The following is a 16,999-nucleotide window of genomic DNA, read 5'->3' on the forward strand; positions in this document are numbered from 1 at the left end:
GGCGTGGCACCGGCGAGTGCGGGACGGCGGACACCGGCCCGCGGCCCTGGGGGCGAGGCGTGCTCCGATTCTATTCCGGGAGAGGCGTGGAGGGGCGGGCGGGGGTGCCGGGCAAGCATCCTGTCTGGGGGAGGGGACACTCGGAGGGCGCTCCCGTGGGGCGGACTGGAGAGCGCGGTGCGCCCGCCGCCGCCAGCGTCGCCGGAGCCACTGCAACCTGTGCCGCCCACCCCGGGGATCGGCCGGCGCCATGGACCGAGGCCGGGGTAAGAGGAGCCGCAGCGGCCGCACTTGTTGCTGCGCGGGGCGGGGAAGGGAGACGGGGCGAACAAGAGGCCAGAGAGGAGAGGGGAGAGAGGAGCGGTGGGGCGGTGGGGGGGTGGGGGATGGAAGGCAGGTGCCTCCTGCTGCCCCAGGCAGCCCGGGGTTTGTTAGTTCTGGGGCTGAGTGGCCTCCTGTGTCTAAAACCAACGTTTCATACACTCAGTCTTAACTTCATAAAAGAATCCCCCACAAAATTACTGAGTCCCGCGGGCTTTCCCACTCCATCCCCCTCAGGAAGGGTACAATAAGGTTGACAGGTTATAGTTCAGAAACACCCCGATTGTGAAGACCCCACTGTGCGTCTGGGGAGAAGCCCCAGGAGACGGAAGCCCGCAGCTGCCTAGGGCATTGGGAGGAGAAAGCAGGCATGCATGGGTGTCTGAGCCCTGGCTCTGTTCCCGACAAGCTGTGTGGCCTTAGCCCAGTCCCTTCTGCTCTCAGGGCTAGTTACAACGTTGGACTACATAGTCTTCCTTCCTGCTTGAACTCTCAGGAGATGAGTGTATTTGATAGAAGTTTCACAAAAGTGGTGGGGCTTGCAGAAATTGGAACTGACATGAGAAAAGAGAGCAGCGTTCATAGGGGGCTGTGCTTAAGAAACGGCCTAGACATCTCAAAGAGCATGAGTCTGTAAAAGAGGTGCTTGCTTGGACATGGGGATTGTGTCTAAGGCTGGGACACCAGGGTCCTAACCCCCCACCTCTGGGATCCAAAGAGATCACAGGTGTGAATACAGTTGGTAAATTGGTGAGTGTGGTGCCAACAAAAGAAGCATTATTATTATTGTTCATGGAAAATTCTTCCCCCTCCCTACAATAATCTTGCACCCTTCATCTGCCTGTTTGCTGTGCTGAGGCCACCAGGGGGGGAAAGGAGTGACCAGGGGTGTGGAAGCAATTAGGAGGGCACTGGGGGCAGGGACTTGTGCATAAGCAAGTGTCAGGGTAACCTTCCCTACACTCCCATTTGAGATAAAGCCAGAGTTCTGAGGGCTATAGAGGACCCCTGTCTCCCAATTCAAGATTTATAAAGCACCGTTATATAGGAGATTATATAAAGATTTATAGGAGTCACCGTTAACTGACTCCTAGACACATCTGCAAAGAGTATACATACTCACAGGGGAAGAAAAAGAGAAAGAGAAAAGAGGCACCTCTAATGTCCCTCAGTCCTCTGTCCCCACCTCCCACTATCATATATCTAAAGCAGAGCACTACCCCCCATCCCATTACCCCCCACAAATTGTCAAATTTCACCCTGTCTGGTTCCCAGTACAAAAATCCATAACTAGCTTGCCCATAACTATGGAGAGCAGACTATGTCCTCCTCAGACACACCAAGGGTGACAATGATTCACTTAGTTTTAAATACTTAATAAACGCCTGGCTGGCATGGTTCAGCAGTTGAGCATCGACCTATGATCCAAGAGATTGCAGTTCGATTCCTGGTCAGGGCACATGCCTGGGTTGCAGGCTCAATCCCCAGTAGGGGGCATGCAGGAGGCAGCCAATCAATGACTCTCATCACTGACATTTATATCTCTCTCCCTCACCCTTCCTCTCTCTGAAATCAATAAAGATATATTTTTTAAAATAAAAAATAAAAATAAATACTTAATCGCTTCTCGGACTTTTGGCTAAGATCAAGTGTGAATACTTAATAACTAATGCTTCACTTCAGAAGGCTGCCTCCAGAGCACTCTTGCCAGGAAGCCGGACTTCCCAGGAATTTGTTAGGACTCAGAATGTTCCAGGGCTCTGGCCCTTTCCCCCACTACAGGCTTTCCAAGGCTACTTTCCTTCTTCCCAGTTCTCGTCACAATGAGCCATAGCTAAGAGTTAGTTATCCAACTACCTGGTAGTGTCTACCTCCCCTACCCCGCTGTAAGCTTCCAGAGGCTGGGAGTGGATCTGTGTGGACACTCCGCTGATACAATGCCTGGCACACAGTAGGAAGCTCACTAACAGGGGTTCAGTTAGTGCATTAGTAATATAAAACATACTTTGTAGTGCACCTCAGGTTTATTGTAATGCTGGTTTTTTTAAAAAGAATATTACTAAGTCCTCATGTCAGAACAGTTCTTTGTGACTTGTAAAGGCTTTCTCAAAATGCCAGCAAAGTAGATGGGCCACACAAGACCTGGTTATCTGTCTAGATCCCTAGTTGTAGTTGTCTGCCATGATAAATTACTGCAAACACTATGAATGAAAGCAAAACATGACTATTAATTAGAATGCAAAATCTGTGTGTATTTTTAAGATAAAACATGAGACTTGAAAAATCATTCCAGCAGACATTTCTTGCTGTGCCTCTGTCCCCAGGTGGGTGTGTGCATACCATTCTGTTGTCAAGAAAGGTTTCAGAAGTGCAGGTCTCATTTCAACCCCGTACCTACCACATGGGGAGTGGGACAGTTATGCCCAGGACACCGTGGAGGAAACCACACTTCAGTATTAGTAACAATAACAACTGAAATCATTAAGCTCTTACCATGCACCAGGCACCATGCTCAGCTTTTTCCATGGCTACTCTTGGAACAAGTGATAGGATGGGGGCTATGATCATAGGAAAGCAGGCTTGGCAGGTATATTAGACAGCTAGGGTTGCCTAAATACCATAGGCTGGATGGCTTAAAGAGCAAACATTTATTTTCTCACAGTTTAGGAGGCTAGAAGTCCAAGATCAAGATACCAACACAGTCGGTTTCTGGTGAGACCTTTTTTTGGAGCTTGTAGATAGCTGCCTTCTCACTGTGTCCTCACATGGCCTCTTTTCTGCATACACGGAGAGAGAAAGAGCTCCAGTGTCTCTTCCTCTTAAAAGGACACCAGTCTTAGGGGATTAGGGGCCCACCTTTATGACCTCATTTAACCTTAAATATCTCCCAAAATACCCTATCTCCAAATATAGTCACATTGGGGGTTAAGGCTTCAACATACGAATTTGGGGGTGGGGGTGGGAGATACAATTCAGTCCATAACAGCAGGGGTTAGGTCACTGACATTAACTTGCATAGTCATGCACCATGAGAGGAACAGAGCTGGGTTAGAACTAAAGTCCTGAGTGTAAGCTTGCTTCTGACTGCCTCCATGGTGGCAGCTAACCTGCCCAAGCCCTACAGCAGGGCTTGGATGCCAAATCTGGCTACAAGCCCCGGCGCCTCCACCCCCAGCGGAGGCACTGTTCAGATCTTCAGTAGCAACTATAGCATCAAAGTCAACTGATTGGAGAATGGAAACAAACCTGGGAAGTAGGATTTCTCTTCTAATAGTATATGTGTCTTCCAATGAGTAAAGCAGGATTCATGTGATGTAGTAACAGACTTCGAAAAGACTTATAATAAAATTCGCCTAGCAAAGGTAATACCTTCACCATAGACTAATACACCACCTTTTACAGGACAAGTAATTAACATCCTTATATGAGGATAAAATATAGATACTGATAATACCTATTTCTTGGGGTTGTTGTAAATATTAAGTGCACGGAAAATACTTCAAGCAATGCCTAGCACTTGGGAACCACTCAATAAGTGCTGGCTATTGTAATAATTACAATCTTATAAAACCAGATTTAACATAATAAAATTGCTTTATAGAACTCTGCTTGGTCCCTCCACATGTTGGTCTGACTCCGATAACACTTTTTGAGTCCCTACTTTGTTTTAAGCAATGAGCTGGTCAGTTTTTGTCCAACTCAGAGTCAGGGCCCATGTCATGATCTTCTCTGTATCCTGGAGCTCCTTTGTGGTACTTGTCTCTCAGAAATCCAAGTTCAATAACTGGACCGCTACCTAACTGACATTTCTGAGTGTCTATTTCCTCTTATTTATTCTATGCATTTGTGCCCACTGACTATGGTTATGTCTTCACAATTCTGCTTTTGTGAACTTTCCAGTCTTCTCAAGCCATCAGCTCCTCTTTAAAGTCTTTGGTCTCAATTTTCTCTGATTTTTTAATATGCCTTCTTAATGTCCAAGGTTATGTCTGATCTGCCTGGCTCATATGAAGTAATTGATTTCCCCAAGATTCCTTTCCTTCCCACTTCACAACTAGTTATTTTTCAACCAATCAAATTCAATCCAAGATGAGAGTTTCTTTTGCTGCATTCTGTATTGTTTGGGAAATCATACTGTCTACTGGGAAACTCAAGAAATAATTTGAAGCTCTGCTTTTCATTAAATGAAATTTTTATTATTCAAGAGGTGATAAAAGAACCCATTCTAACTGCCTTGCCCTCTGTTTGTCCAGCTTTGAGAGGATTAGGAAAGCCACATATTCCCTATCCATAGCTTTCATTGACCAAGCAGCCTGTATCTGCTCCTATGACGAGCCTGTCCCCATGGCTGTGCATTCCTATACCTCTTCCCTGACATCCACGGTCATTCTCTTCACCACTTCTATTAGTCACTGTCCTTCTGTAAGGAATACTCATCCATACTGATCTTTTCCGCCCAAACATGTTCTGCAAGGTCACCTTGAACAGCCTGGCAACTCAGTAGAACTGAGTGGGTCAGAGAATGAACGAACTGGGGTTTGAGTTTGACTGCAACTTTCTAGCTGTATGATCTTGTATGAATTGGGTAAATTACTTAATTTCTCTGAACTCCAGTTTCATTTCATTTGGAGTATCATGAGGAAAGCTAGCACTTAGGAAATATTCAATAAATGACAGATGTTATATTTATCAAATATAATTACTTGGATTTTAGCCACACTCTGCAATGGGTATATGCAGTCATATGGGGCCATGCTATTTAAGCTCACTCTTTTCCCTTTAGAGGCTTCTGCTAGTCACTGGGCACCACTTCCATTTCCTTGTCCCACTCAGCCTCCCTAGTGTTTGGGCTTATCCATTTTAGTCAGGGTTTTTTTCTGCCTCTCCCTCAAATATCAGTTTCAAGCCCCACTTCTCACGTGGGTGAGCACCCTGCCAAATAAGTTCCTCCCTCCCGACCCTCTGCCAAAAGCATATCATTATTCCATTCTGATCTTTGGTTTGGAAAAACAGTCCTGTTTTTTGGATACCATCAGCTTCTCATACCCTTCTTACCCTTAAAAAAAAACAAAAAAACTTGCAACTGAACAAAAAATTAACCCCCCCCCCCACATACACACACATATCCCCGACACCCCTAAGCATTTTCCTTCTTCCTTTCACGGCCAAATTTCTCAAATAAATGGTCAGCACTCACAGCTTCCTGTTCCTTCCCATGCACTCTTTCATTCCCTGCAGTCTCACTTCCAATTACACCTTCTGCTGAAAGCCCACTCTTAAGGGTTACAAATGGTTTCCATTTTATCTAATCTTCACCTATTCAGAGTCTCATCTCCTGGACTTCTCTGTAGCTCTCTTGACCCTCTCTATATTTTTCTAAATGTATTCTCCAACTTTGCAGAGATGGGAAGAACGTGGATTTTGTAATCAAATAAGTCTAGGTTAAATAACTGCTGCTCCATCCCTCTGGGAAGCCTTTTCTCCGTCTCCCATCCCCCCCCCCCCCCATGCTTATACATGCTCGCAGCCTCTGCCTCTCCTGCCCTAAGGCAAGTGACCCAACTAAGTCTTGTCCCTTAGTCTGTAAAGCAGCAAGAATGACACCCAGCAATGAGAAACTGAAATGTGGTAATATTACCCAGCACTCAGTGCCTGGCCCATGGTGGGTGCTTACTAACTGCTATGGCCCATGTTTCCCTCTTGCTCACTTGCTTTTCCCTCTTTCTAGCTCTTGTCCCCCTCTCTTCTCTTACCCCCCCACCACCACCTCAGCCCACTCGATAGCCTCACTCCTGTAGGGATCCAAGCCCCTCTAGGAGGGGGACTATCAATATCTGTCTTCAGCCATGAGTTACTCCTGCATTACCTCCTGCCTGTGGTACATTTCCATTCGGAGGTCAACTCAACCTCCAACTGACCCAATCTTGAACTCATTTCATTCACCACCAAATCAGATGACCCTTCCTGTTTCTTTTTCTGTTAACACAACCACATGAGGAGCTACTGAAGGAAATTGGGCTGTTTGTGAACAAGACTAAATTTGAAGAGGGGACATGGGATCAGTCTTGTAGAAGAGGTAATAGACTATCCAGAAAGCTATTCAAGAGGTTAAACAGAGGCTTAATTTGGGCTCAATCTAGGAGAAGCATACAAGTGAAAAGAGATATTCAATAAAAGAACTGGAGTTGCCCAAGGACACCATGAAACAGAGGTTGAATGGGCACAAATCAGAGAAGCCACAGAATGGCTCTTATGTGGACCACAGTAATACATAAGTTAAGAACTACTTTCACTTAATATTCACGATGTTTCCATAGACATGGCCCTTTGGCAAATTATAGAGAACAGGACTTCTAGGAGTGTATACTTCAACCTAAAGCATTCATCATTTATTTAAGTATACATTATATCAGTTATTTTAATGGACTTATAATTATCCCTGCTTGTGGACAGAATCTGGGAAGAGGGACTGACGCAATTAAAGACAGTTATTTAAAACTACAGATCTGATCATGCTTAAACCCTTCAGTAGTTTCCCAATATTCTTAAGAAATAGACTACAGTTCTTGTGGTGGCCCTCAAGGTCCTGCCCTGACTGTCACCAACTTACTTTGGACCCCTGCCCATTTACTGTGGGCTGTCCCCACACTGGCCTTTGTACCTTCACCTGATTAACTCCTACTCATCCTTAGTAATCTGCTCAAACATTATTTCCTCAAGGCAATCTTTCCCTATCTCCCAAGCTACATCTCCTAAGGTGCTACTAGCACCCTATATTTCTCACTGGTTGCCATTTTCACAATTACAGTTAATTGTGGGATTGAATTAGCTGTTAATGAGAGCTCTGTGAAGGCAGGGCCCTTCTCATCTGTCCACAACTTTCCCCAGCACCCAGTTTAATGCTTGGCATACAGTAGGTGCTCAGAAATGTCTGTTGAGATGAATAAATGAAAGAAAAAACACACAAAATTCACAGAATGGAAATTGGATATGGCCACTAACGATTCTCATTTTAGGGACAGAAAGGTAAATTTAATCATTATTCATCATTTCCTTTGCCCTCATCCTTTATTCAGTAAGACTCCAAATCCTACTGACTTTTATTGAAAAATGTATCTTGGGTGGCTTCTTCCCCTACCTCCTGCCATCTCTTGTAGGAGTTTCCTCTTTCTGCTTTCGCCTTCTCCAGCCTGCCTTAGGGACCACTCCTAATTTGTCTACAGCAGTGGTTCACAAATCCAGCTGGGCTCAGGATCATTTCCTAGGGAGCCTGCTGAAACTACGTCCCATAGTGGGTCTGATCAGTGGGTCTGAAGTAACAGTTGGGAATGCGTATTTTTTGCAGTGGTCCCAGGTGAGTCTGATGTACTCATTACTCTAATACACTGCTTTTATCATGACCCTTGACCCTCTTCAAACACCTTCCGGATTCCCTGTTGCTCACTCTAATACTGCCTTTCACACTTTTCTACCAAGTGGGACTTGGGCCTGGGTCTGCTACCCAAAGCAGCCTTCTGAAATGTCCCATTTTATCTTTAAAAAGCCAAGCAAATTTTCTCTTAGAGTTCATAATATATCTGAACACACTCCCACCCCCAAAATCTTTGTGCAGTGGACCTCCAGAGATGCCCTGTGTTTGTCTGGAGGCTTCTCCTTCCCTACTTCACCCTGCCCTCTGCCATGGACTCTGCCATAGGTTATATGAACTCTAACTTGAGAAGACAAACCCCCAATAAATGTCCCAGCACACAGTGCCAGAAATGGATCTGGACATGGAAGCAGAAATCCCACATCCTAGCGCTGGCTCATCTATGGGCTTCTGCAATATGAAAACATACATTTTCATAAAGCTTTTAATTTTTAGAAGCATTTTCACATTCACCAGTTGTCCATTTCAGCTTAGTATCGGGGATATCGAACATCATGGGTGCTTCGTTCAGAGCCTGGCAACCTCTGGTGATCACAATTGCTCTCACTCAGCAGTTGTTCACTGGGGGGTTGCTATGGGCAAAAAGGAACCTGGGTAATAGGAGGAATATTCAGACAGAGAATTGACCACTAAAACCCTTTCTCTGGGGACCGTTCCAACCCTGCGCTTCTCTTCTGTGGCTTCTCTCAACTCTGACAAAAGCCTTGTGAAGTGGACAGCTAAGACATTCTTCCCCTTGGGCAGGTGGAAAAAATGAGGTTCAAAAAGATGACTCTGCTATTCCTCTCCCTGAAAGAGACCACTCAGCAACAGGGGCCCTCCCTGTGAAAACTCCTCTGCCACATCCCCCCTTGTACCTACTCTCTGACTTCAGGTTATTTCCACCCTCTTTTAGAAGATTTCACTGCACTAACTGAAATGCCTTCTTGATGTATATATGAATCCTATGGTCTGAACTGTCTTTTCATCTCATTTCCAGTGTCTAACACATAGCAGATGTTTAATAATAATAGCCAATGAGTGTTCACCATGACTCAGGCAGTTTACATGTGTACGTTGAGCCATTTAATCCTCTCAACAGGCATGAAGTTGAGGCATTTAGCCTTTATGTCCATAAAATATGCCATTAATTTTATTGGGGGAGAAATTCTATCCAAAAATACTGCCTATAGCTATGAGTTCAGAGTGTCTGTACAGTGTGTAGCTTCTATTTTCTAAAATTGCAGATAGGGCATGTATATGAATTATAAATACGTAAGTACAATTTTGTATGAAAAGTTTTGTAGTTCTTGGCAAAATCTGGTTCTGTGGTAGGCTAGTGAGTACAGCCCCTGTGGAGGAATGTTTGTGGTTCACGTCAGTGTGTGAGTGCGTAAACTATCTGAAGTGTTTGATATATTTGTGATATTTTTCTTCCTTCCATTCCCCCAAGGGAATTCAATGGGAATGTTTATCGTCACTTTGTCCGCTGTTGCATTTTAAAGTTATTTCCTGTTATTTATTTTTATTACATAATTACAGATTTGTTATATATAGTTATACATTTCATTTATATATATTTAAATTTTCCCATTTTACAGATGAAGAAACTGAGGGTTAGAAAGGTTTATCTACCCACCCTGCCAACCTCCAAACCTAAGTTCTTTACCATTGCTTTCCATTGCTTCTCCATGAGTGTTGGGGAGTCATTCCCAGGTCAGTTATATGAAGGACTTGTTAGATAAGCCGCAAGGACTTACCAGGTAAATACTTCAAGGTGGGGGCAGGGAGGCTACCAGGAAATGGGGGAGGGAAAAGAGATCTGAACAATAGGGCCAGCTCCCAGTGAGATTTGATTTCTTACCCTTCACATTACTGCTGTGGCCCTAGGAGTTCTGGTATTTAGAATTCAAGAAGCTCTGATCCTCCTGGAATTAACAAAGAGGCTGCCCCAAAAGGGCCCAGGCAGGGTTTGTTCTCCGTCTGAAATTCCATTCGGGAATCCCAACCGCACCCAGGTCGAGGTGGAGGTGCAGAGCCAGCTAGGCAAGATTTTTCTCCCTGACACAGTTGTCAGGCTGCAGTGGGGGCAGAATGTGGCAACATTGCAGTCATTCCAGCTCTGACAGCATGTCCCGCAGGAGGTGAGCTCAGGCTTTTTATAGTCCTCTAAGAACCCAGAGAAAGCTGATCTCTTGAGAGGAAGAAGAGGGCACGTGCCTTTTCCAGGCACCATTCCCTCAGCTGTGTAGTCCCAGGGTAAGAGTCATGGCTAATCAAGCAATGCAAGAGGGGTGAACCTGCACTCAGTGGCCAGAGATAGGGATCCCAACCAAACCCAATTCCCTGAATCCCCTCCCTGGGCTTCGGATTCATCACCTGTCAGTTCGAAGTATTACAGTGCAGGGATATGCACACCTCAGCCCGTGGACCAAATCCAGCCTACCACCTTTTTTTGTAAATAAAGTTTTATTGGAACACAGCCATGTCCATTCATTATGTATTGTCTATGGCTGCTTTCTCACTACAAGGGCAGAGTTGAATAGTTGCAACAGTGGTCATGTATGGCCTGCAAAGCCTAAAATATGTGCTATCTAGTTCTTGAAAGAAAAAGTTTGCCTATCCCTGGATTAGAATGTAGAATTGGGAGTGCCTGTGTGAGCACCGTGGTGAGTAGGATTCTGAGGGTGTGTCCAAAATGAGGAATGAAGCACTGTCCTTAGACCATGTAAGACTTTGTATTCAATAGTAGTGTTGGAAGAATGCCATTTACCAGTATTTTTTTTTAACTACTTTTAGCCCCAGAATCCCTTTGCAAACAAAATCTTAAGCAACAGAGCTACTTTGGGTAAAGCAGAAATGAGAACACTGAGTACAGCCTACTCCATCCCTCCTACTGCCAAGGCAGCCCTTAAGGAAGCTACACAGATCCTATAGCTTCATCAGAACAGTGTTTGAAAACCACCTATCTAATCCTAGGCCCCTCATTTCACAACTGAGGCTCAGTGGGCTGTATCTTGCCTAAGGTTACATGATCAACTCCCAGTTGGTTTTCCATGGAACCACTAATGTGGTCATAAGGTATCAGTAGAGCACAGACATCCTTCTGCTGGGGAGAAAATCCTGTCCACTGATTTGGAGGTCTCAGAGCTGCCACTAGTCCTTGGGTGGCCATGACATGCCCTCACTGACCCAGCAGCCCATAGGGATTCAGGGCTGGAACTTGGCCAGGATATATTGCTGATACCTGCCCATGCTTCTCAGTGGTTTGGTCAAGGCTTTGGGAGCCTTTTTTCTGAGACCAACAGAGCCAAAAGAAGAAAATAAAAACTGAATTGGACCATATTTTTTAATGTCATTGATACCAAGGCATATTTTTTTTTAAATCGTAATATATCTGATGCTCTCCCTCTCAGGAGCACGCTGGGGCCTTTCCCTTCCCCCTATTCTTCCCCCCAGGCACCTTACCTTTGCCTTTCTCCTAAGTTTCTTGTGCTTCTATATAACTTGTTTCCTGAGCCTACAGCTCAGCTGGCTCACTTCTACTACCTCTGTAACTTTCTAAATAAACTTTCTCTTATAATTTGAAAACAAATCAGAACATAGCTCATAAATGATGTATTAATTTGTTCTTTTTTCTGTTTTTCCCCCTCAAAAAGTTTTTTAATAGATAAAACATCTTAAAATCAGTGGCATCTTAGAATGGAGAAATTATGGTAATTTATACTAAAGCTTTCTTTTGAAGATGGAATCAGATTTATTCATTTGTAGAATAAATATTTATTCTTCCTGCCCATTCTTGTTGAAGGGTTTGCTGAGAGCAGATCCAACTGATACGAAACCAAGGGAGATTTTTTTTTTTAGCTCCACTTGAACCAAGAAGAAAACTGATCTAGGACTGTGCTGGGAAGCCAGAAGGACGGGTCACATTTCCTCACCTCTAGCCAGCCATCAGGTGCAGCTCTGAGGGGTTACAGAAGAGAAGCTCAGGGGTCCTGTACTCCAGAATCTCCTAGTGAGGCAGAAAAAGTAAGACTTAGTCACCAGTGCCTGTGACATGAGCTCATATCTGGTCATTGTCCATCAAAGAGAATATATAAAAGACAAGAGGGCTTGAGGGACACTTTCTAGCCAGGTGGAGAAAATGGCAGAGTGAAAGAAAGGCACAGAAACGTGCTGATGGTGCAAACTGGGTCAGCGTACCTACAGCCCTGAGAAGCAGGTAGAGAGAAGTTAAATGGAACCTCTGAAGTCCTTCCCAAGAGAGGGGCCTTATCCTCCAGGTCCTTAACTGGGTGTGTCCCAGTCCCTGAGAGGCTGTGTTGCTAGATTTGTAACTAATAATAGAGGCAGCATAATGTGGGAGCTAAGTGCACTGGCTGTGGTGTCAGGTTGCGGGGGGTGGGGTGGGGGGGGGTGGGTTTGAATCAGTTCTACTCCTTCCACTTAATCCCCTGAGTCTGAGTTTCTTCAACTAAAAATGGAGATAACAATCTCCCGCCTATCCTTGGGGGATAATTGAATTCATGCAAGGAAAGCACTCAGCACTAGCAAGCATTCAAAAAAAAAAAAAAAAAAAAAAAGCTAATGCTTAAAATATAGGTTTGTAAATGATCACCTTTCTTAATGAATTAGATTGAAATCCAGGTTCTCTCCGGAACACTTTCCCTCGGCTTCTCTCTTCTCACGGGCCCATCCAAAGGATGGAATTACAAAGGAATTGGGGATAAGCAACAGGGAGTCCGTGCTGCATGTGGAGCTCTTTCTTCACCTGTGTCACAAAGGAAACTGGTGCCTTGCCCTGGGGAATTCTTGATGAGGTGTGACCAGGAGGGGGTTATGCTAAGTGTTGCCATTTGGGGAAATTATTAAAGCGAGCAGTGAGCTCATGTCAGAGTAAAAAGGGAGAGATTGGAAAGAGGTGACCCTTAGGAGCTGCAGCAAATATTGCAGGTGAGCAGCAGACTGTACAAGATTAACTCACCTTCATGTTTCAGTTAAGAACAAGAAGAGATAAAACTTCAAACTCTGTCCATTTTCAATAGTGCTAATTGTGTAGAATTGTTGGTCTAATGAAGGAGCAGAGGAGACATTTGTCTGGGGCTATTCAAGACTCAAGACATTCATTCCAAGGACCTCCAACAGTCATTTTCTTGATCCCCACCCCTAGTGCTGGGGGCAGGAATCACCCCCAGGGTCTTCCAAAGCCTGCCCCAGCATGGCTGGGCTCCCTGGGAACTGGATTCCTGGGCACCTGGCCCAGAACCAAGTCAGGGTTAACACTGGCTTTGGCAGGTGAGGGAAGGAAGGAAGGGAGGGAGGGACTTTTTACCTCAGCAGCAGTCAAGGTTACCAATCTGAGCCTGACCTTTTAGCCTCCCACCTGGAACATTTAGGCTAACTCCTGGGTGATACCTGAATCCCCTGTCACTGCCAACAACATCAATAGTAATAACCAAACCTTACAGAAGGACTCCTATGTGTTTGGCACAATGCTTAACACTCCACTCATTACCTCCCTTTCTGCTCACCACAACCTTCAGAGTTGAGTGCTCTTGTTATCACAGTTCTCATGTTCACAGATGAGAAAAATGAGGCGACATCACCTGCCTAGAGTCACCAGGCTAGGGAAGGCAAATCCCAGGTTTGATTCTGGATGTTTTTTGCCCCAGTCACCCAGTGTCTCAACTACCCACTGTACTGATTAAACTCTTGGAAGGAACATCTGCTGCTTCTTAGTTCAGATTTCTGCCCTCCAGTACCCCCAGGGGCCCAGTCCTCCCCCCTCCCTCTCCCCCTCCCCCCACCACATGAGCTCTTGGAGACAGTTGTCATAGGCAGGATTTACAGCCCCTCCCTAGTCTGTGGTGGTCCTTCCTCTGAATTCTTGACTGTCAGTTAATTCCTCCCCAGTCACCTGTTACATACCCATTACTGTGGAGGGCACTGGGCAACAGTGGCAGATATTAAATCAGGCATCATCTCTGCCCTGAGTCCACAGTTTAATGGAGAACATTGAACAAGTCATCTGCTCTGAAGGGTGTAACAGGATGACCTTACAAGTCCAAGAAAGCAGGATGGACCACCTGGAGGAAGCAGTATCTAAACCAATTTTCAAAGGATGAGTGGGAAGTAGAAGAAATTTCACATAACAGTAATAGTCAACTTGGTATGTATCAGAAACTGCTCTAAGCACTCTATATAATACCTACTGGGTCCACATGACAGCCTATAAAGTGCAGGTATTATTATTACCCCCATTTCGCAGATGAGACAGAGAAGTTAGGTAACTTGTCCAAGGTTACACAGCTAGTAGTGGGTAGCAGCTGAAAGCCATGCAGAGGAAACAGCATGAACAAATAGCACTGGGGTGGTGGGGTCTCAGATATTGAAAATAGGTAAGAAATAATAACAAGTAATAATTTTTAAAACGACCCATTGAACATAACAAAGATAAATACATACTATGTTCCTATTAGTGCAGCCCGAAGCACCTACTGATGATTCTCTGGATCTCTTATCACACTGAGGTTCCTAGGGGCTGATCGTTAACCTAACCTTGCCTTTCAGAAGAGGGAGTCTGTCCATTCTTACCTCTTGAATCCTACCCAGATTCTGTTGTCTGGGGAGAGGGGAGCAGATGGCGCGTACACTATTAATCACAATTTACTGAGTTACAAAACTTGAGGGTAAAACGTGCTCTTACTTTTCACAGACATTGTCAGATGTGAGTCTCACCATAGGCCTGAGAGGTAGGTAGGGCAGTTACCATCACCCACTTTAATGCTGAGGAAATCGAGACACATAATGCTGAAGAAGCCATTTACCCAAGGCCACACAAACTGGCAAGTGGGGAGCTGCAGTTGGAGCCTGGCTTTTGACTCCAGCTCCTGTTTTCTCCTTCACACCGAAACAAGGCATACAGTGAGAGGGCACAAAGGTTCCAACCTGGCACCTGTGACCTCCAGAAAGTTCCTTAGCCTCTCTAGGCCTCAGTTTCTTGTCAGTAAAACTGGGAGAAGAAGAGCTCCTGCCATACAGGGTTGCTGTGAAGATTAAATGAAGTAGTAGGCATAGAACATTAGGCACGGAGAATGTTCCCACCATGGAATATCACACAAAACAGTGAGTAAACACAATTACAGACAACAATTGGATAAATCTTAGTATAATAGTAAAGAAAAAAGTCACAAAAGATTACCTCTAGCATTACACCCTTTTTGAATACAGTTAACAACTAGAAATGTTTATGGGTACATCTAGTTGCAAAGACACTACATACAAGGGAAGGCAGGAGTGTGAAGGATGCAGCATTTCAGATGGCAGAAGGTGGGATCATAGTGGGAAGTAAGATACCATCCAGATCCTGGCTTTTGCTTGGAATGGTAGATTTGTGGGTGCTTACCACATTAGCAAAAATAACTGATTATGTAAATAAATAACTATATGTGTCAGTGTCTCATGAAGCAAGAATTAGAATTAACTCAATTTTTTTCTACCTGAAATCCTATTTATAAAAAGAAATAAGTGTCAGGCACACTGCCCAGCTTGTAGGAAGTGTTCAATAAATGTTCTTGGAGATCTTTATTATTGTCTGCATTATCTGCATACCCCTAGCCATCTGTTTTTTGGTTTTTTTAATATATCTTTATTGATTTCAGAGAGAGAGGGAGAGAGAGAGATAGAAACATCAATGATGAGAGAGTCATCATTGATCGGCTGCCTCCTGCATGCCCCCTACTGGGGATCGAGCCCACAACCCGGGCATGTGTCCTGACTGGGAATTGAACCGTGATTTCCTGGATCCTAGGTTGATGCTTAACCACTGAGCCAGCTGTTCCTGATGTTTGCCCTAGGCTATTGGTGATATGGGTCCTCAAACTCAAACTGCTCAGAAGTAGAAAGCCCAGCCCCATCTAGGCCTCAGGCCAGGTGCAATCCTATGAATGGACACCAGTGGGGAATGGTTGTGAGGTGCTCACTGCTGGTTCCAGTGAGCTTTGGGGGTTGGGAATCCCAGTTAGAAGAAGGCCAGAAGGTATAAAGCAGCAATAGGAAGCTTAGGCTCTAGTTAGGTCTATGTTTGAATCTTGGTTATCTATGTGCCTTTAGGCAAATGACTGGGCTTCTTTGAGCCTCACTTAGTTCAAGTGTAAAACAGGGTAAAAGCAGTATCTGCCTCACCTCACAAGGTCATTATCAAGATTAAATGAGGTAATCAACACAAAATACTTAGCACAACATCTGGAACATCACTTAAGAGCTCAAAAATACTACCTGCATTATCACTGGGTATCCCAGGCCACCACCCACCCCGCCCCCCGGACTGCTTCTGTTTCCCGAGCTTTGGGTGAAGCAGACCGTGCAGACTGCTGAAAATGGAAACAGCTGCCATCTTGGGGGGGGGGGGGATGTGTGTGTCACAGTTTTCCACTTCCTCCTGGAACCATTTCCTTTGTGAGCTAAACAGGGAGGAATCTGCAGACAAAGGAACAATTCTGGGAGAGCCCCGTCCCACAGCCTAAAGTTATTTCCTTAGGAGTCGGTGGCTTGCCCCACCCCCTTCTGTCTGGAAGTGGGTGGTTGAGAGGGAGCTATGGCTTCCCTGGTTCCCCCAGGCTGAGAAACAAGGTGCCCGAAGCGAGGGCTCTGCTGGTGGAGGACAGGACCTAGGCAGAGCTGGAAAGGCCATTAAGATGCAAGGCTTTCACTGACCCTGTCACTCTGACCCAACTCCGAGGAAGAGAGTCACCCAGAAACAACCCACCACCTGCTTCCTCCTGACCTGTGCTGTCCCTCACCTCTGGCTTCCCTGTCTCTCTGAAATAACAGTAAGTCAGAGAATTGTACACTCTACTATCCCTAATAATAATTCCCACAGCTTACAAATCCTTCCCCAGCCATCCGCATTGCCCCCTGGCACAAACCTACACATGGGGATTCTAAACCCCTCATTACAGAAGAGGAAAGTGACACTCAGAGGAGCTGACCCCAAATTCTGCACTAGTAAGTGGGAGGAGTTAGAACCCAAACCAGATCTTCTTATGCCAAATCCCAAATCTTCCAACTTTTCTTTACCACTCCCTTCCTCAGGATTTTGTGTTTCTGTCCCATGGAGTCAAACTTGTACTATTCTCTTCAGCATAAAGGATATTCAGTTTCCTGCAAGAGCTTTAATTAACACACACAAAAGTCTTCCAAGGTGACCTCGCTCCCCCTTGCCCTCCCTCACACCAGCGCTATATTTAACTCCTGGAAAGCAGTTGGCAC

General features: G+C 45.1%; 1 protein-coding gene across 1 annotated transcript in view; it reads left to right on the forward strand.

Moving 5' to 3' along the window:
- AFAP1L1 (actin filament associated protein 1 like 1) overlaps window positions 1-16,999 on the forward strand; it is a 54,167-nt gene continuing 37,168 nt past the window's right edge. Inside the window, exon 1 of the mRNA XM_081136706.1 lies at window positions 1-266. Within this exon, the coding sequence (XP_080992832.1) occupies window positions 251-266 (16 nt within the window). The 5' untranslated portion in view covers window positions 1-250. The remainder of the gene's footprint in view (window positions 267-16,999) is intronic.

This window comes from Miniopterus schreibersii (assembly GCF_964146895.1).
Source record: "Miniopterus schreibersii genome assembly, chromosome: 4".
In the NCBI taxonomy this organism is placed as follows: Eukaryota; Metazoa; Chordata; class Mammalia; order Chiroptera; family Miniopteridae; genus Miniopterus; species Miniopterus schreibersii.